The sequence below is a fragment of the Dreissena polymorpha genome, chromosome 16 (assembly GCF_020536995.1).
Source record: "Dreissena polymorpha isolate Duluth1 chromosome 16, UMN_Dpol_1.0, whole genome shotgun sequence".
Classification (NCBI taxonomy): domain Eukaryota; kingdom Metazoa; phylum Mollusca; class Bivalvia; order Myida; family Dreissenidae; genus Dreissena; species Dreissena polymorpha.
The window spans coordinates 21771551-21792805 of NC_068370.1; the positions used below are offsets into that span (position 1 = coordinate 21771551).

General features: G+C 35.0%; 1 protein-coding gene and 1 long non-coding RNA gene across 13 annotated transcripts in view; one reads left to right on the forward strand and one right to left on the reverse strand.

Annotated features, from left to right (window-relative positions):
* Window positions 1-2238: 2238 nt before the first annotated feature.
* On the reverse strand, window positions 2239-3491 carry LOC127862721 (uncharacterized). Its single transcript, XR_008040738.1, has 2 exons — window positions 3308-3491; window positions 2239-3151 (listed from the first exon to the last, which is right to left on the reverse strand). It is a non-coding gene; the product is annotated as an uncharacterized LOC127862721 (long non-coding RNA).
* A 401-nt stretch (window positions 3492-3892) lies between these two features.
* Window positions 3893-21255, forward strand: part of LOC127863007 (uncharacterized) — a 32092-nt gene continuing 14729 nt past the window's right edge. The window contains exons 1-15 of one of the 12 annotated variants that reach the window (XM_052402348.1): window positions 3893-4628; window positions 5991-6123; window positions 7314-7545; window positions 8134-8343; window positions 8581-8667; window positions 9146-9205; window positions 9500-9522; window positions 10988-11075; window positions 11504-11581; window positions 12013-12135; window positions 12532-12744; window positions 14064-14237; window positions 14463-14564; window positions 14941-15037; window positions 17351-19300. In XM_052402348.1, the coding sequence (XP_052258308.1) occupies window positions 6047-6123; window positions 7314-7545; window positions 8134-8343; window positions 8581-8667; window positions 9146-9205; window positions 9500-9522; window positions 10988-11075; window positions 11504-11581; window positions 12013-12135; window positions 12532-12744; window positions 14064-14237; window positions 14463-14564; window positions 14941-15037; window positions 17351-19113 (3327 nt within the window). In that variant the 5' untranslated portion in view covers window positions 3893-4628; window positions 5991-6046 and the 3' untranslated portion in view covers window positions 19114-19300. Of the gene's footprint in view, window positions 4629-5990; window positions 6124-7313; window positions 7546-8133; window positions 8344-8580; window positions 8668-9145; window positions 9206-9499; window positions 9523-10987; window positions 11076-11503; window positions 11582-12012; window positions 12136-12531; window positions 12745-14063; window positions 14238-14462; window positions 14565-14940; window positions 15977-17350; window positions 19301-21255 lie in introns of those variants that run through there. The other 11 variants (XM_052402350.1, XM_052402345.1, XM_052402346.1 and 8 more) reach the window with 11 other exon arrangements.

Here is a 21255-nt window from a genome sequence, read left to right on the forward strand (position 1 = left end):
TGTTTTACGTTGATACAATCTATATCTAACGAGTGAAACCATATTTTTTTAAATAATAATAACGTTCTTGGTTTACATTTGGATAGACTGCTGGATTGATAGATGGGGAGATGAAACATGGTCGGTGGATAAGTTAATAGGTGGGTTTGTGAATGGAAAGATAATAACTGTGAATTATAAGAGAAAATGATATGTGTACATCCATTTTCTCGTAAGATGATTCAGAAGACAAACGATTCGTGGACGGTTTTCATTCAATAACTTTTTATCCCGACGTCTCCGATCTTGAAACAAAAACCCGAGGGAAACACAAATACCGTAGGGCCGAAAGACATATGCAGAAATATAAGTATACAGTGGCTTACCGGGTGAAATAAACGCTAGTCATTCACGAAAAATACGAATACGACACATTCTTGAAAGTAAGTTCCAACTAACCTCACTTAAATCCAGTAAGCTCCAGTTTTCGCATTCCCCCTGATAAATGGATGGTTAAATTGGTGGATGAAGGGTTGGAAATGTGGATGCATGGCTAAATAGGTGGTTGATGATTGGATAGGTAAGTGAATTGTTTGATGGGAGAATGTGGTGTAAGAGAGGTATGTTGATTGTCGGTTGGAATGTGGATAGGTGAAGTCGTGGTTCGATAGGTAAACAGATGGTTTTATAAATGTGTAGTGGAGTAAGTGGGTATTTGGTTTGATAGGTGGATTGGTGTTAATATGGGTAGATTAATGGTTTGATAGAAAGATTGATGATTGGATGGATGGGAGTTTGTATATACAAATGAACGTTTGGATAGGCAGGTGGATGGTTAGATAAGCGGATGGATGGGTTGATAGCACTTTCGATGATTGAATTGATGGTTGGATTATTCGTAATGCGTTCAACAAAGGGCTTATCTTGACCTTTTTTGCGTACACGCCTCTTGGTTATCAGGTCCTGGGTCATGTTTCCTCGAAAAAGCATTTCTACTTGGATGTCAGAGGCTAATTTATACTTGAATATCTCTAAAATTATGTAACCATATGAAAGTCAAAATAAAAGGATATTTATATAGAGGATGGATAACGGAAGGTGCTCTTTCACTAAAAATGCATTAATAAAATAACAAAGAACTCGAGCTTTTTTTTTCGTTACTCTGTCATTAAAATGCATATAATTGCCAATTGAAACTCATGTACATATCTTTTGACCATTTCAGACGTCATTATACTACATAAAGTAAAACAATATATCGTGCATGAAACCGATAAGCAGAATGTGAAACTATGATCAAAGAGTTTACCTACTTGAATGTTCATGTCAATTAAAAAAAAACACATCAGTGTTAGATGATAATCGTTTCGATTGATGGCTTTTACTAGTTATGTAGATATGACTAAATCTCTATAAATACGGTAAGAAATTCGCACAACGTTTGTATACAACGTAATGACGTATGTATTTATAATATCTATAACATTCCGTCAACACATATTCCGTTATGTATGATTATTACACCATGCCATAACCGGGTAGGGCGACTGTTTTTTAGGTTAAGGTAGCGCACCTCTAATGGGCACATATCCAAATATAATCTAATTAATTATTTTCTTAATCAGCATCATTTCACTGAACTACATGCAAATTTGTAGGTAGGCTTTCCATGCTTAAAAAAAAAATATACCGTTTTTTTCAAAACCACCCTACGCTCAGCTTTTGTACAGTTTATTTTCACCCCTGGGCTATATAAAAGTTCCATAATTCATTCAAATTTCCAAATATGGACATGCTGTTGGTGTGTATAGATGCAGTGACGGTGTTTAAAATATAAACAAGATGAAATAAGTATTCTTTTACAGACATTTATTTTTTACAAATTTTTATCTATGGAAGAGCGCCATGAAATGTAAGTGATTTCAGCCAAATAAAAATCGGGTTGGTTAAAAACAAAGTGTCATAAAATTCAAAATAGTATCATTTAAGTTATATTTTGAACATAGTTTTTATAGAAACACTATATACAGCAAAAATACCAAGAAATAGACAGATTTACCGTTTACTTTTTGAAATAAAAACAAAAATGCAACATGCATCATTCGTATTTTTAGCAGTAAATCACCCAATTTAGCCATAAGGTTGTTTTAATTTTAACAAGAGTGCCAAACTGTCACAAGATACGCCCGTTTGAAGGTTTTGGACAACTTGATAGCTTTACCATTTGAGTGGCAAAATGATATATTTTTGAAAATTAAGCAGCACATATTTGAACTTGACCTAGATATCAATTAGACACAACTTCTGACCAAATTTGGTAAAGACAGGATGAAAACTACTTCAATTAGAGAGCGGACACCATGCTAAATGCTTGAAATGCATTAAGTGACCTAGTTTTTGACCCAGCAAGACCCATATTTGTTCTTGACCTAGATATCATTTAGACTCAACTTCTGACCAAATTCAGTGAAGATCAGATGAAAACTACTTCAAGTAGAGAGCGGACACCATGCTAAACGCTTGAAATTCATTAAGTGACCTTGTGACCTATTTTTTGACCCGCCAAGACACATATTTGTTCTTGACCTAGATATCATTTAGACACAACTTCTGACCGAATTCGGTGAAGATCGGATGAAAAATACTTCAATTAGAGAGCGGACACCATGCTAAATCCTTGAAATGCACTAAGTGACCCAGTGACCTAGTTTTTAACCCAGCATGACCCATATTCGGACTTGACCTAGATATCAACTAGATGCAACTACTGACCAAGTTTGGTGAAGATCGGATGAATACAATTTGAATTAGAGTCCGGACAAAGTGGCGCCGTTGAAAATGCACTAATTGACCCTATGACCTAGTTTTTGACCCGGCATGACCCATATTCGAACTTGGCCTATATATCAACTAGATGCAACTGCTGACCAAGTTTGGTGAAGATCGGATGAATACAATTTGAAATAGAGTCCGGACAAAGTGGCCCCTTTGAAAATGCACTTATTGACCCTATGACCTAGTTTTTGACCCGGCATGACCCATATTCGAACTTGGCCTAGATATCAACTAGATGCAACTGCTGACCAAGTTTGGTGAAGATCGGATGAATACAATTTGAATTAGAGTCCGGACAAAGTGGCGCCGTTGAAAATGCACTAATTGACCCTATGACCTAGTTTTTGACCCGGCATGACCCATATTCGAACTTGGCCTATATATCAACTAGATGCAACTGCTGACCAAGTTTGGTGAAGATCGGATGAATACAATTTGAAATAGAGTCCGGACAAAGTGGCCCCTTTGAAAATGCACTTATTGACCCTATGACCTAGTTTTTGACCCGGCATGACCCATATTCGAACTTGGCCTAGATATCAACTAGATGCAACTGCTGACCAAGTTTGGTGAAGATCGGATGAATACAATTTGAATTAGAGTCCGGACAAAGTGATGCCTTCCGCCCGCCGCCCGCCGCCCGCCGCCAAGGGGTTTCACATAATACGTCCCGTATTTTATACGAACGTATAAAAATTGAAGGATGTGCATAAAAATTTCAACATATTAAACAAAAAACATAATATATATGCTACATTAAATCAAATTACGTTAGAAAAGAAATAAAACGTGTCGCAAAAAGTATGCGATGTCGGCAGGATTCGAACCAATATTTGAAGAAATCGCGAAATCGTATTTTTTCAGATGATATTTGGATCAAAGTCAATATTTATTGTGAAAATAATGTATTCTATAGGAATTACGTAAACATATAACAAAATTCGAACTTTGAAAAAAATAAAATGCATCTCTCGGAAATAACCGATCATTGAAGATCGGCAATGATCGTAAAATAAATCGCGGGAAATCATTAGTGGTGCGCTACCTTAATTATTTGTGTGTTTTTCGACTTTATCAGAGGCCTGTTGGTCCACGGTCGCCCAAATCATTTTGGCCAATCAGAACACTGATCTTGAATCAGGGGAGAGGATAGGCTATAGTAAGTGGTGGTGATCTCCCTTTCTGATTTGAACTTGTTTAACAAGGGTTTTCAGAGAGTCCAGAGAATTTTATTCTCGACAGTATTTTATACTGACCAAAGCTTACATACTATAAAACAGCTGTTGTTGACCAGAGACTACGTTGCAGTTTAAGAGAACCGCGTTGCGTGACATTTAATCGTTTGAAAGTGCTCGTTTAGAATTTGTAATTTGATTTCGCGACGTTACCTATTTAAAAACTGAACGTTGTTAACTTAAACTTGTTTGGAAAATCCAGGTTCGGATTGTATTTGAATTCGGGCGTTTGTTTGTTGTCGTGTTGTATTTTGAGTTTTTAAACTTCCACAGGGTTCGCGGAACGATGTCCTTTGCCGGGAAGCCTTTTGTTTATTCTGTTTCAGGTGAAGAACTAGTCCAAATAATTAGACGGACGATTGAACTTTACCAATACGCAACACTTAACATCAAACAGCGTACTCTAACCCTTAACACCTAACAAATAACAACTTACGCAACGCCTTATTATCCTATATATTTCTTTAGTATCGGGGGCTGTCGCCCCCAAACCCCCGCTTTGTCGATGGTTGTAAACAACTGCGTACCGGTAAAGTTCAATCTAGCCCTGCTGTGTTTGTTGCTGCCTTTGGAAAAAAGGTTGCTAATTTTAATATTTATTTGAAGCTTTGTGTACCAAATAATTGTTTTTATGCCCCCGGTAAGATGGCATATAGCAGTTGAACCGTCAGTCTGTCTGTCCATCCGTCCGAACACTTTAATGGTCATAACTTTTTCAATATTTAACATAGCACCGTGATATTTGGCATGCATGTGCATCTCATTGAGCTGCACATTTTGAGTGGTGAAAGGTGAAGGTCAAGGTCATCCTTCAAGGTCAAATGTCTTATATATGGCATCTGTCCATCCGTCCGAAAACTTTAACATTGGCCATAACTTTTTCACTATTGATGATATCAATTTGATATTTGGCATGTATGTGTATCTCCTGGAGCTGAACATTTTGAGTGGTGAAAGGTGAAGGTCAAATGTCTAATATATGGCATCTGTCTGTCCATCCGAAAACTTTAACATTGGCCATAACTTGTTCACTATTGATGATAGCAACTTGATATTTGGCATGCATGGGTATCTCCTGGAGCTGAACATTTTGAGTGATGAAAGGTCAAGGTCAAATGTCAAATATTCCGTCTGTCCGAAAACTTTAACATTGGCCATAACTTTTTAAATATTGAAGATAGCAACTTGAAAAAAAATTATGCATGTGTATCTCTTAAAGCTGAATATTTTGAGTGGTCAAAGGTGAAAATCAACGTCATTCTTCAAGGTCAAATGTCAAATATTCCATCTGTCTGAAAATTTTAACATTGGCCATAACTGTTTAAATATTGAAGATAGCAACTTGATATTTGGCATGCATGTATATCTCATGGAGCTGCACATCTTGAGTGATGAAAGGTCAAGGTCATCCTTGATAGCAACTAGATATTTGGCATGCATGTGTATCTCATGGAGCTGCACATTTTTGAGTGGTGAAAGGTCAAGGTCATCCTTCAAGGTCAAAGTTTGAATACATGTAGATGGCTTCAAAGCGGTGCAATAGGGGGCATTGTGTTTCCAACAAACGCATCTCTTGTTTTTTAAGAAATGCTTAAAACTCCACTGAATACTGCTTTAATACCCAAAAAGATATTTTACCCTGACAGTTTCATGGTATTTACATGTACACGTCATGTATATTATTACACTGATAAAACATGTATTATGTAATCAAGAAAAATACCCTTTCTGCTGTAACCAAAATGGGAAAAAAGATTGCAAATCCTGAAATTTGACGCAACACAGAACAAGTTAGATAAATATTAACAAAGATAAGCTTGCTTGTCTCGAACATAGCAATGATGACTATTTTACATAATATTCAATAACAAATGACAACTCAAGAAAAATTATTGCAAATGAAAACCAATTCCAAATGGAAGATCTTATTTTACTATGCAGGTGCAAAGTATGTGTCTGACCGGAAGGGCTTTAGAAAGCTGCTGCATCAAGAGCTGATGTCAGGTTGTTACGACATACTGTACCTGCATCTTGGCTCTAACGATGTTTGCTGCAAGGATAGCGATTTCTACCGGTATGTTGAACAGTAATTTTTCAGTTTTAGTTTTTATTTAACCTATTTACCTTAGCTTTATTGCAGCGAACGCACTATGCTTATTGAGACACTCGAGTCTGTTCCTGGGAAGAACCAGAACTTGGTGTTTATGGAGAAGATAATGAGAACCTCCTAACTCCCTATCACTAGGCGGACACCACATTCTCTACACCATTATGCTTTTACATTGGCCTGTATTATTGAATGTCCACACCAACCCCCTAACAAGAAACCCTGGATCCGCCACTGAACAGCTTAGCAGCATGAATAAAAATGAGCTTGATCAACTTTCTTTTTAGATTTTTTTGGATTGGCATTTTAATGAAATAAATTAGTTAAGTTAGTTTCTCAAATATTTTTGTAGTTGTTTGTAACTTTTTATGCCCCCAGTAGGGTGGCACATAGAAGTCAGTATGTGTCTCAGTCTGTCCGTCCGTCGGGAAAAAAAACCTTCAACGTTGGCCATAACTTTTGCAATATTGAAGATAGAAACTTGATATTTGGCATGCGTGTGTACCTCATGGAGCTGAACATTTTGAGTGGTGAAAGGTCAAGGTCATCCTTCAAGGTCAAATGTCAAATATATGACGTCTGTCCGTCCGAAAACTTTAACATTGGCCATAACTTTTTCAATATTGAAGATAGCAACTTGATATTTGGTGTGCACGTGTATCTCATGAAGCTGCACATTTTGAGTGGTGGAAGTTCAAGGTCATCCTTCAAGGTCAAAGGTAAAAAAAACCCACAAAGCGGCGCAATAGGGGGCATTGTGTTTCTGACGAACACATCTCTTGTTAATAATTGTTTGTGATGGGAAGATAATACAATGAGCAACTAATACCATTTTCTTATTATCCCTCGCCATAGGAGGAGGGATATTGTTTTGGGGTTGTCTGTCCGTCCGTCTTTCCATCTGTCCGTCCAGAACTTTTGTGTCCGGAGCCATATCTTGGAAGTGCTTTGGCGAATTTCATTGAAGCTTGGTATGAGTATATATATGGATAAGAGTATGATGCACGCCCAATGGCATCGTACACCATCTGTTAATAGCAGAGTTATGGCCCTTTGTTTCTTAAAAAATGCTTCTTTAGTGTCAAATATAACACTTTTGTGTCCAGAAGCATATTGGCAGGGTATATCAATTCAATGAATTTGCTTGTTATTTTTAGTTGTGTGACAGAGATCCTTGATGTTGTATTCAGTGTGTGCACTGAAATACACGTGGTGCTTTGCGAGATTCTTCCACGCGATTTTGATGTGAGAATGTTTCCCCGATGGCCACTCTCAGGGGCACAGTTGAGGAACTACTGCCAGTGGATAAGGAGCGCAAACAGCATGCTGTGGGAACTGAGTCACCATGTGCCTTCTGTGAGATACATGGACTATGGAGCAACTAAACAGGTATAGGGAAAGATCTAGAGTGAAATAGGAAGTTTCTCAGCAACTGTTGCATGGAATTTCATCATCATGAAACTTTAAATAAATATATGCATCATTATACTGCGGTGGACCAATCCCAAATTCTGTTCAGACATCCTTCTTTGCTCAAGAGATATGCCCCCTTAATTAGTGAAAATTGACTCATTGAGCAGTTTTGTTGCAATTACTGGTTTCTTAATAACTTTTACATGAAATATCATGAATTTTAAAATAGATGTATTACTTTGAGGTGGTACACTTGCACGTTTTGTTGGTTTCAGCTCTAGACGTAAAGCCCCATAATTAAAGATATCTGTTTGTGCTGTAATCTGGAAGTTAATGAAATTAAAAAATAAACATGTATTATCATTTCTTTAGTAGTTCTTGCATAAGTTTCGTCAGGATGATCATTTTGGTCAGTTCAGAGTTGTACACTCTAATTGATTGAAACTAAAATATTTTTTCATTCGTTGAGGGAAACCAGTTCATTGAATTTGCTGCTTTAATATCTTAGTTATGTTTAAAACAAATTGGTACGGTAACTATCTATAATCAAAATTTAATTTTAAGAAGTCCCTGTACTTGACCCATGATGGACTACATCTGAGTGCTGAAGGGGCTAGGAGGTGTTTAGCATCCATACAGGACGACCTGCCAAACCAGCTGTGTGTGGAGGCTGCTGTTCAAGATCCTACAGAATGGCCAGCTCTCTCAGCCACGGAAGTACCGGTTCAGGAGCATGACAGCACCATAGCACTCTTTTCGGATATTGTGCAGACTGTGAGTTTAGTGCTACAACAAAGTGGACTGCATTTATGAGCCATAAGCAAATGTGATTTATGCACAAAACTGCAATTCCGCATCAGGCTAAAACCTTAACATTGGCTCTAAAATCAAAGCGCTTCCACCTACAAATATTCATAACAGTTTGATTTTGCTGTAATGTTTATATTTTTGAATAAAATAAGCCGTTTAAAAAAATGTATAATACCTGTATTATGGTTAAATAAATTGTAGGGAGCTCAACCAGAGATTCAAGACAAGGTGGATGCAAGTGAAGTACCAGTTCCCAGGGACATTAAGTCTCAGACACATAAAATAACTGTAACTTTTCTATGCATTTAATCGTACAGATATTTCATCATTTTTAATGAACATTTATAAAGTGATTGCAATCCAGTATTGATTGCTCATATGGCTTGTTACAGCCTATAAATTAATGTTATGTCTAGAGCCGTTAAGCTGGGCACCCTGTCATGTCTCTTTTTAGCCTCGCCTTTTTGCCCCTGATCAGCACCATAATAATAAATGCCCTTCATTATTGGTAGCTGTAAGGCAATAGTTGGACTGCAGGTCATATACTTCTAAAGCAATGCCTTTAATCATCTAAGGCATTGTTTGTCATTAAGTGGTAAACATAAAAAGTTCAACAGATGTCTTTGTGTGAAAGCCAGACCACAGAGTTGATGTCATAACCATTCAGTTATATCAGAACATAACATTCTGTAATTGTATAAAAGATAAACTAGTTAGTTTATATAATTTTGTTTTCCATATTTTCACACACACAATTCATTCTCAGGTTGTCACAGCCAGAGCTAAGAGGTCTGCAACCAGAAATACCAAAAGATATGGAAAGAAGGTAAAAAATACCGTTAATTTCAGATAACCCTCACTGTTTCATTGTGGAAATGTCCTACTGGTTCTTAAAACTAGGGGTTTTTTTGTTGAAAAAAAACAACAACAACCAAACTTATTTTGAAAGTAAAATATAAGTAAAGACCATATTAGTGTTATTATTTTGAGGACATATTTCCTTTCTGTTGTATTCTGCATATTATTATATAATTGTTGTTATTTTTCAAAATGGTCAACTTTGGTGGATGAGGTTTTGCACTTATGCCATGTCTGTACATGCATGTGTAAATTGTTTCAGTTGGCAAAGAAATGCCACACAAGGTATATAAAGCTTGATTGGTGCATTTGTTATTGTTGACTTTTTTGTTTGCATGTACATGCATTTGTTAATTGTTTCAGTTGGAAAAGAAATGCCACAATGTTTTATGTGCTTCCACCTATAACTTTGAAACTTCATATGTAGCTGCACCTTGATGAGTTATACATGCCACACCCTTTTTTGTGTCACTAGGTCAAAGGTCAAGATCACTGTGAACTCTTAAAAAAAATAAACTGCACCTGCAGCCGAGCGTTGGCACCTGCTATGCGGTGCTCTTGTTTTTATTCATCATCATGTTACTGGTAGTGAAATCTGTGTGAAATAAATAGCCATAAAATACCGATAGGGAAAGCACAGTAAATAAATGCAGATTTATACATGTTATCAAGGAATAGGAAGCTTGTTTGGTGCATTTTGTTTTGTTTTTTTTTGCTTTCGTTGAAAAAATCTATTTGTTAACATTTACATGTATTATATCCTTTAAGTCATTAATTTCTGGCACATCTTTTTATGCCGCCGAAGGAGGGCATATAGTGATCTGTCTGTGACACTTTACGTTTAGGTTTCGAAAAATGCTCATAACTTCTATGTCGCTTCAGATAGCAACTTCATATTTGGCATGCATGTGTATATGGACAAAGCCTTACCATGCGCACACAAATTTTTACCCCTGTGACCTTGACCTTGAACTTAGGGTCTGCGTTTAGGTTTCGAAAAAAGCTCAACTTCTATCAAGCGTTTATAGGGGGCATAAGTCATCCTATGGTGACAGCTGTTGTTAACCTATATATACATAAATGTAATGCATTCTTAACTAGTTACATAAAAATCACCGTTCTTAATGAAATTACATACAACATAAACATATGCCAACATAAGGCACTCATTGTTGCTTTATTTTTAGACACCCGAACAATATTTATTAGCGAGGCTGTTTTCGGAGAAAACCCTAGGTATTGTCATAGCCTGCTCGTCGTCCGCCGGCGTCATGCTAAAACCTTATCATTGGCTCTAAAATCAAAGTGCTTCCACCTTCAACTTTGAAACTTCATATGTATATGCACCTTGATGAGTTCTACACACCACACCCATTTTGGGTCACTAGGTCAAAGGTCAAGGACACTGTGACCTTTAAAAAAAAATCTGACAAGCTTTCGCAGCCAAGCGTAGCACCCGTTATGCGATGCTCTTGTTTTATATTAAAACTTGCTGCATGAATGCTATTACTGCAGTAACTCTCTTGTTAGTTTCATGTCAAATAGGTTTAATCGTTTTGTTAGTTTTATATTGACTGTCATTGGAATTAGTGGTCGTCCAATATTGTCCGGGACAACAAAAATATAGTTTAGACATAGTTTCCCTTTTTTACTGGATGGCAATTTTTAGCCTGAATGAATATTAATTTTACATGATTGTGCATTCACAGACACTGCATTAATGATCCTGTTTTTTCGTCATGCATTAAAGGTCATGCTGCAGTGGATTTGTTTACCTTGACATTACTGAAGATGTGGCTGTTTTCCTGCCTGCATACAAGTTGAATGGCTTATGCTTGGTACTAATTTTATGACAATATGCTCCATACTTTTTAACACTTTCCATCTTGACAAGTGACATAAATATTTCTTTCATAGGTATTTTCATTACTTGATTTTAATATAAATCAGCAGAATGTGTGTTTGATTCATCTGTGTCCTATTTTTATGTATCATAATATAGTAATAATTGGTTCAAGCATGAAAGACAATGATTGCCCTGCTTATATGACACTATATATATGTAGCATGCCAATTGATCTGATAGCATGGCACAATGCTATAAACAAATTTTATGTTTTCATTAAAAGAATGAATTTAATGAAAGGGATGTATTCACATTATTTCAAATCATCTCCAAAGGTATACGCTTTTCAAATTATATAACCGGTAGTAATTTGTAGCATTTGTACTGGTAATATGGACTGATAGCATAATAACTTTTCAGAAAGGCAAGAAGATGGAAGTCAAGACTGGTAAGGTTAAAAGGGAGAAACCTACCATGACGAAAAAGAAGAACAAACAGGTAAATCAATGACAGAAAGTATTCTTTCTTGTCAGATAAACAAAACTTGTTCAAGAAGATCCTTTAAAACACACATTCATCCTTTCATGTATGGTCATTTAGATGTTCTACAAATACAGTAAAACCAAGCTTTAAAGACGACACAAAGGACCTTATAAAATTAGTCTAAATAGTTGGTATTCTTACAATTCAGGTATAATTGATTATCACCAATAACCTGTTAAGCGGGGTTTTGGTGTATGTAAGTCTTCCATGTGCAAGCTTTTCAGGACCAGTCCTGGGCCTGTATTGAATTCATTATAATGTAAAGATGTTCTAAAGTATGAACCAATTGTGGTACATGTTTTTGTTTTGTTTCAATTTCCATGAGTTTTTCACAAATATTACTTAGATGCGATTTTAGAATCCTCAGGCTGAGTGGTATTTTTTAGGTCCCTTGCTACAATTGCCCAAACTGCAGGGTGTGCTGTTCATCGGAAGATGCCATGCTCGACCATTTTATAAGGAAGCATTCATCGTGGAAAGTTGATAGGCCTGACACACTTTACAATCAGGTTTTTAAATGGAACACATATTGTTGTATAGCTTTATGTTATGTAAATATACTCTATGTTTTTGAATGAAAAAATATAATACTTTTTCTCCCCTAACAGTTTAACCTGAGGGAACTTATGGTTTGCGCTCTGTGAGTCTGTCACTTTTTCTGGATCCTGCGATAGCTTTAAAAGTTCTTCATATTTTTTCTTGAAACATGGATATATGGCAATATGGACATTATGTACGTCATTTCATTTTGTTCCTACGTCAAAATTTCTGGTTGCTATGGCAACAAATATATATAATGAAAAAAAATCTGATAATGGTGGAGCCTGTAGGGGACATACATTGCTTAGCAATAGTCTTGTTTTTCTAGTAAGTATTGTATTAAAGGAAGGGTTATTCTATTATAGGAAGATGAAATCAACGTGCCATCCAACATCCATTGCCACCGAGACACTGAAGAGACGCCCCAACAAGATGACAATGCCGCAAATGAAGATCAAGTCAATGTGCCATCCCACTTCTTTTTCCAACGAGACACTGACGAGACGCCCCAACAAGATGTAGACACTTCACAGCTTCTTCTTATTCTTTCAAATGACGTTGAACTTAACCCTGGACCGGTGAGATATTCCTGCCTTATAATAAACAATATTAGTGGGCAAGTTCCTTAAGCAGAGGAATTTTAACCTTGTTAATGTTCTATAAATATATATATATATATATTATATGTGTGGTTAGGGTAATTTGAGGAAGGTGCTTGTTTGAAATTATTATCTCATATATTGACCATTTTCTATTTGTATGCCCAAAGATCAAATGATCGAAGTATATTGTTTTTGGCCTGTCTGGTTGGCATTGTGTGTGTCTGTCTGTCCCAAAACTTTAACCTTGGTCATAACTTTTGTAATAGTGAAGATAGCCACTTGATATTTGGCATGTATGTGTATCTCATGGAGCTGCACATTTTGAGTTTTGAAAGGTCAGGGTCATCCTTCAAGGTCAAAGGTCTTTTTTTCTAAAATAGCTGCTGTGCGGCATAAAAGCGCAGTAGGGGGCATTGCAGGCTTTTTCCGCCCTATGCCACGGGTCCGAAATGCGGCCCCATTCCCAATGCAAATCTGGTTGTTTTTTTCCCAATTGAAAAAAAATATTCCCAATTGAAAAAAAAAAAAAAAAAAAATTTTTTTTTTTTTTTTTTTTTACCCTTAAAATATATAAGTTGACCTGATCCGGTGTAGAAAATAGAAAGTATTGCATAATTAAATTATCTGTTGCCTTGAATTTGTTTTAAAAACTGTAAAATATGTTAATGATTATTTAAGACTTTCCTTATTTTCCTCAAAATCCGGCGCTTCGCACCATTTTTTTCACCTCATAAAAGGCCAAGCCTTTTCACCAAATTAAGATTAAAAAACCTGCACTTATCACACATGTTCATAATATTTTGTAAAATTTTAATAATAAGTTATCCAAATAGTCGTTATTTACCAGTTAATGGCTTCTTTGAAATATAAGAAACACTATTTATATGCAATAATTTTTCCCAATTGAGCCAATTTTGCGAATAATTTTTTTCCCAAAATGGGCTTTTTCACGACGCGAAATTCCCAAAATTCCAGTGTGGCGTTTTCCCAAAATTGAGCGGAAAAAGCCTGCATTGGGTTTCACAAACACATCTCTTGTTTCCTCTGTAATTTAGGTAGTCAATTAATGTAAAAAATGATGTTAATCCATTCTGTTTCCTCTGTAATTTAGGTAGTCAATTAATGTAAAAAAATGATGTTAATCCATTTTGATAGTTGTTTTCATTTTCTCAAATACTACTACCATAGTAGTATATTTAAAACTAAAAAACATATGATTGCTTGTTTTTATACTCGTATATATCTTATATATTCACTAAGCAATTTAATAACAATACAAATGTTTACTTCCACAGACTTTCAGTTGCAAGTGGACATCATGCTTCAAGAAATTTATTAATTATGGTGAACTTAGTGCCCATATAGTATGTCACATAGAGGGAACAAATAGATGCCAATGGGAAGACTGCCATGAATGTTTTTCAGCTGTTAGAAGATTTGAGCTGCATCTTTTGAGACATTTGTATGATGTAGGTAATCATTTGTATATTTTCAGTATAAACTGTACAGATGTGTTAATCATTGTTAATTGGTGTTTTTTTAACTGTTACGAGAAAAGAATTGGCAATGTGTTGTAAAGTTGTCGATTGTACATTTTTAAATGCATTTTTATGTAAAACATATTCATTCCAAAGAGATATTCCTTTAAGGTTTTAGTACTTTTGATTGCACTGCTCACATATTTGTGCCCACAGAACAGCGAGATATTCAAAACAATCGATGAATGGAAAAACACGCTACCTGATGGGAAGATCAATGAACAGAGAACAGATCTGCATATGTGTCCACTTCATCTGGTAAATTGTCTTGTTCATGTTATATAAAGCATTTTCATTTATCTCGAAATTTTATTTAATATCTAACAAGTCAATGTGTTTTTCATTTCCTACCATTATTACAGATGTTCAATTGTTTGTTTATCTCTAAGTGTCAACACTTTTGTTCGATTAGAACATACTGCTGATACTAAATGAACAAATCAAGATATGGCCATGAAATTGTTTCTCAATTGGTTTCAAATATGTCGCAATGTTGAAGTTTGTCTGGCGATCCCGCTCATTTGAAGATAAGAGGATTCAGTTGAATACTTTTAAAGATCGTATATGAAAATCACTTATATGCCTTATTTGAAAAAGACAAAATTATTTGTCATTATTGAATAAAAAATTTCAGAGGTCCAAACTGATGCTGCTCTTATTTGATGAAGATTTCTCCATTCCAACGGGTTATTACACAATAGAGGAACACTACAAATACCTGGAATTGCTAAGTATACGTCTTCCTTCTGATTATGAAAAAATTAAAAATAACTTCTTACTTAAAAGAAAATATTTAGGTGAAAACTGGGAAAATGATGAGGGAAAGTGTCCAACTGTACAGTTTAATACTGCTGCTGACTATAGTCCTACTCCTAAAGATATATATACTGTAGCTAGTTATAATGAAAATAATGTGTTTGTCTCTACATCTAGACCAGAGTTGTGCAATACATACTTCTCAGGAACAACTTTAAACAAAGGAATGCGGAAAAGAAGAAAATCAAATGAGAATGTTCAATTTAATGTTGACAATAAATTGTGGTCAGATATATTGATTGAAAATTTAACAAACTGTTCAAATGCTTTAAAATTGCAAAATCTTGTATTAAAAACTTTAGCAGAAAAGGGTTTTGTTACATCAAAGAAGCAATCTTTTTTTAAATTAGAACAAGAAGCTTGTAGATTATCTGCACATAACAACTGTACAACTGGAACCTTTGTATGTTCAGTTTTTAAAAATAAAATTGAAGACAATGAATTTTATTATGTAAGGTATGTTGAATCTGGAGTTTACAGTGGATTCATGGAACAGAAGTACTTATATTTCCTTAAGGAGCATTTTAATGTTGCAGATGATAATGTTTTGTTGCATCAAGTTATTACATTGGAAGATATAAATCAAATGAAAATCGATGAAAATAAACATAATATAAAAAGGAATCGCCCAGATAAAATATTTAGTCATTGTGTTGATAAAATTTTGCCATCATATGTAAATGAACTGAATGACAATGAAAATTGTGATAGTGTTCAACTACTGTCTTACGTAGTACTTTTTTCGCCATTCAAATCAAAAGCATCTGTAGACAAGCCTGAAAAGATGTTTTTTAAAATGAAACCGCAGGATTTGCATGAAAGTTTACTGAAACTAGTTTATGACTTTAAATAAATCAACTTGTGACCAAAAGTCGTTGTTCAAAAGATATAATAACAGTACCAGCAGTTGTGAATGGTACTCTCCTACATCAGTCATTTGTTTTGAATTGCTTGTCTGGAAACATCAAAGCAAAGCCAGATTTATTTGTTAAATCAGCACGTTATGAATCTAATTTTGTTGAATCAGGCAACATTTCTTTGGGTACATCATTAAGAAACAAAACGATTCAGCTCTTTTTGAAAAAGGATTATGTTAACTTATTTTCCTTTTATAAGAAGTATTTTCCAGAGTTAAATGAATGCTGTTGAAACGTCAGAACCAGTTTTGAAAAAAAGAAAGACCATAAAGCATTTAAAGCCAATAAATATTTGTAGATCAGAATTAGAGAAAAGAGTTGGCATTTCTAATAAAGACACTGAAACGGATATTTCTGAGCATTTCGGAAACCTGTCAATATTTAAAAACTACTGTTGTTCCCTTCTAGATCATGGCACTTTAGTTATACAAATGCATGATGACAGCGGCAATCTAGTTTGTTGCCTTAATGATTACTGCGAAATGGATGGTTCATTTAAAGCAAATGATTTTATTTTCACTACTAGGTTTTGTCAAGAAACTGGTGACTATCTTGACTGCACATGTAAAATATACAAAACTCTGCTTAATGTGAAGGAATTTAATATTAGGAACGAAGAATTTCTAGTTTTAGACTCTTCAGGAGATAACTGTGTAACTTGCATGCATTGTAAGTTTGTTAAATTGCATGTATTACCTTGTTTAGCACCGGACCATGTACAGTGTCCAGAATCATTGTCAAGAATCCAACACTTTGTTCAAAAGGCTTTGTGTTTTAACAATCAGGAAATAGTTGAAATATCTAGAAAACCAGAAATTAGAAAATATTCTGTTCTTATAGAAGGTGACGAGTATCCAGCTTTTGTTCATTTTAGCATGAACAAAAGGCTTGGTAAATGCACTGTGTCATGCACTGCTGGTAGATGCCGTTCTCAAAAGAGTTATAAGAGAAATATAAGTACTTTACTAAATTCGAAGGTTTGTAGGCACTTAAACTTATTTAAATCATATACTCACATGTGGGAAGATTTAATTCATACAACTAATGATAACAATGATGATGAAGAACAGCAGTTATTTGATGACAATATTGATAATGAAATGCCTGTTTCGGTTACATTAAGTACTGCTGCATACAATAACTTCAATGAGGAATCTGGACTTTGGAATTTTTAGTGTAGAAGTAAACATTCTCCCAGACTTAAAGACAATAATGAGTTAAGGAAAAATATCATAAAACGTGATCAGTGGAATGATTCTAACCTTGTTCGATGTTCAGATGGCTGCCTAAAAGGACCTGTATTATTTCCAGATATTCCAGACAATACCTGTCCCTGTGGAAGCGGTTGGCTCAAGCGAGAAGATGACGATAATTACAGTGAAAATGGACTGACCATACACGAAAGACAAAGAACATTAACTATTTACACAAATTTTGCACCTGTAAAATGTGACATTCATATACGTGAATGCTATAATTCAATTAGTAAGCCATGCAGAATTCTTTGGGATGAAGGGGACTTAGATTGTATACATGTATTAAGTAGGGATACAGCAGCAGGAGATGAAATAGGGTGGGAATTTGTATCTATGGTTATGAATTCTAGTTGCACTTTTTCCTCTTACTGCCAGTTTAAAAATGAGATGTATAAAACTCGCCACAATAAGGCTAGGTTTATGGATCAAACAGTTTTTTTAAATTTTTGGTTCAGTTGGGCTTCAAACATGAAAATAGATTTCCGTATACCCTGTGGTGTATGTGGTTATGGTCCTAAGAGATTGTGCTGTGATGGTACAAAAGTAGGGGTTGGATTTCGGAATTCAAATTATGAGGAAATTACAGAAACAAACCAGGCTTTGGGCATTAATAATACGCTGCATCGTAGAATGGATAGATGTTTTTTGAAAAATTTGAATGGAATAGACAAACAAGAAATGATTAACCTTCGAACTACTTTAGATTACATTGCTCGGAAAGAACTGAATGAAATTAAAGAGAATGAAATTATTCCAGAGAGGGATTTATTGGACCGTATCGAGTTGTTAAAACAAGCACTGCCCTCTGAAGTTTTGGGTTCCTTCGAAAGATTTTATCAAATGAGTGATAATGAACGAGTTGCATATTCAAATGTTTTAAAAATGCTAGCCACAACAGCGTCCATTACAAGCCTGGTACCCCCTGCATATTGTTACAAAATTCAACTATTATTAAATAGCCCCAATATTGAAAATGATCGATTTAATAGTATTGTTAATGAAACTCGTTCGTTTGCACCTGAACTAAGAGATTTAATTTGCGAGTCTTTAATAAGTAACAATGAAATATTGCCCGATGACATTAGATTATTTTTGCAATATCTAATTAATGAATCAATGTCATTGCAAGTTACTGAACCAGAACCACCTGTACCTCAACTGGGCACATACAATCCTGAAAAGTTTGGAAGGGCCTATTATTTTAATGAATCTGGGTTAAAGTTAAGAAGTGTAAGAAAGTTTTCCATTGACAATGATAGCTGTGTTAAAAGAAATATAGACCATGACGATGCGACTTTAGAATTTGAAAAATGTCAAAAGCTTTATTCTAAAGTTCAAACTTCTGCTCGAGGAACATCAACATTATTTCTTTGGTTCTGTGCAGACCATGGACATTGCTATGGTTTTCACATGACTGGGGCAGAAGGAAGAAAAGATCCCGCATTATCACTCTATAGCTATTTAGAAACCCCTCCACAAGACGTGTTTTATGACTTTGCATGTAATTTACAAGAATATTGCCTAAACAGAGAAAGTGGATACTATAAAAATGTACGTTTTTTTCATGACATTTTCCATGGCTACTCCCACAAATGTTCTAATGCTTTTACAGCTAGCAGACTTCAAGGCTTTGAATCTGTAAATTCTGAAATATGTGAACAATTCAACAGCTTTATACAGTGCATTAAAAGGTCGGCCCGTCAGATGTCACAGTCACACTTTTGCTTTTACCTACAATTCTTTTTAAATGAATGGAATAAGAAGAAAAAGTTATCATATGAAAAAAAGATAAGAATTGCTTTAGCTGGGTTAGTTTAATTTGTGATACTTAAATGATCTATAATTTTAAGTTCATCTCAACTTTTAATACTTAACTATTGCATCTTTTGATGCTTTTTTTCTATTTAAAGACTGGGCGAGTAAACACATACTATGTATTATTATGCAATAATTGTTTTGTGTTTATATCTCAACTGAGCATAAAGTGCTCATTGTGAGCTATTGTGAATGGACCGTCATGGGTCAACATTTTTTACTTAAACAACATCTAACCTCTGTGCCAATCTTAATGAAACATGGCACGAGTTTTCTTGCATGAACCTCTTTCAAAGTTGTTAAATGAAATGCATTCCATGCATAAATCTGGTTGAGATGGCAACCAAAAGGAAAGCTTATATATTTGGCATAAAACATCGTCTGGTTGACCTCCTTCGTAAATTTCAAAAGATGCTATACCCAACTCACAGGCAAATTTGTCCTTATTTGCTCATAGTGAACACTTCTTTTAAATGGCCAGGAAGAGAGTTCAAGTTTATAGACAAAAGCAACAGTCAGATGAGCGATATAGTGTCATCATGGCACCTTTATAGCTGAATCATTTATGAAAAATTGTCAATGATATGTTCTGTGACTTGTATGATTTGCAGTATTCATTTTGCTGTCTTCATGCACCTTACAAAAGCCATTTTATTATCAGTGTTCCTGATTCTGTCGTAGCATTTATTCTTGAAATTCGTTGTTTTTCATATTTTTCCTAATTGTTATGCTCCCCGAAATAAAATTTCGGCGGAGCATATAGTTGCCAGTTTGTCCTTCCTCACTAGTTTCCCATAGCACCTTCTATACTTTACCGATCTCTTTCATATTTGGCATGTAGGTACCTTGCATGGACCTTTACCTTTTGATGAGGTCACTGGGGTCAAGGTCAACAAGGCTAATAATAGATTTTTCAGTCACACTTTTGTTACAGTTTCTCATAGCACCTTCAATACTTTACCGATCTCTTTCATATTTGGCATGTAGATACCTTGCATGGACCTCTACCTTTTGATGAGGTCACTGGGGTCAATGTCACCGAGGCTAATAATAGATTTTTTTTAGGTGGTTATTAACACATAGATTGACATAGCGCATCATCGGGAAGCATCCATCAGTTTCACTGATATTCTTGTTGTATGTTATATACGTGATCATAGATACTGTAAATTTTGTCTTATGCGACATGTTTATAATGTAGAAGATGAGTACCCTGTGTTTATGCAGTGCCCATTGTATAACACAGATATGATTTGTTTATTCCGCAGTGGTTGAATGAAATGGAAACTGTTTGGTTTGTTCAATATGTTAATGGCCGATGAAAATTACAAGCACATATTTTTGATTGCAAAATGTGTGTATGTGCATGCTTATATATAACAACTACGTAATTATCATGCAAATTAGCTGTCATTTTAATACTGCATGCTTGTATTGCATTGTTTATTTATATCTGATAAAAAATACTGATTCTTGGGTTACTTTATAAGTTTGTTACTATTTTGCATGCTTACACTTTATAGGTATTTAATTATCAGGTAATCCTTGTTTTGGTGGTATTATAATGTATAGCAGCATTTGTTCTACGAAAGTGCATGCGTGTTGCATCATATGACTTTGTATTCTTTAACTATTCAGGTTATTTTATATAATTATGAAATTAAACTGTATGTATTATGGCCCTGTGGCCTGACTGCAAATAAGTATTCGTATTTGTATACAGTTTTTGTAATGTGATGTATGGTTGTATCGTGTTGTTTCACTTTTTGATCAATATAACTATTATGCATACAGTGTGTTATTATTCTTACCTCAAAGGAGCAATATCAATACAAATTACAACTTTCCTTCAAGTGTACAGGTTGACACGAGTGACTGGTGTATCGGGCATATCTAGGTTTTAAAAATGACAATGAAATTTACTATACGGTTAAACATTGTTATAACTAGTGACACGATTACAAGCGGTACATTTACCGGTAGTTGCATACGTATGTTACATAAATTCATGTGCCATATCAAGTACAAGCGGCACGTATATCGATAGTTCGCATACCCATGTTCAAGTAATATCTATTACAAGAGACAATTGTACCTTAGTTGGCATAGTCATGTTCAAGTGAACAATCGCATGCGTGATATCAT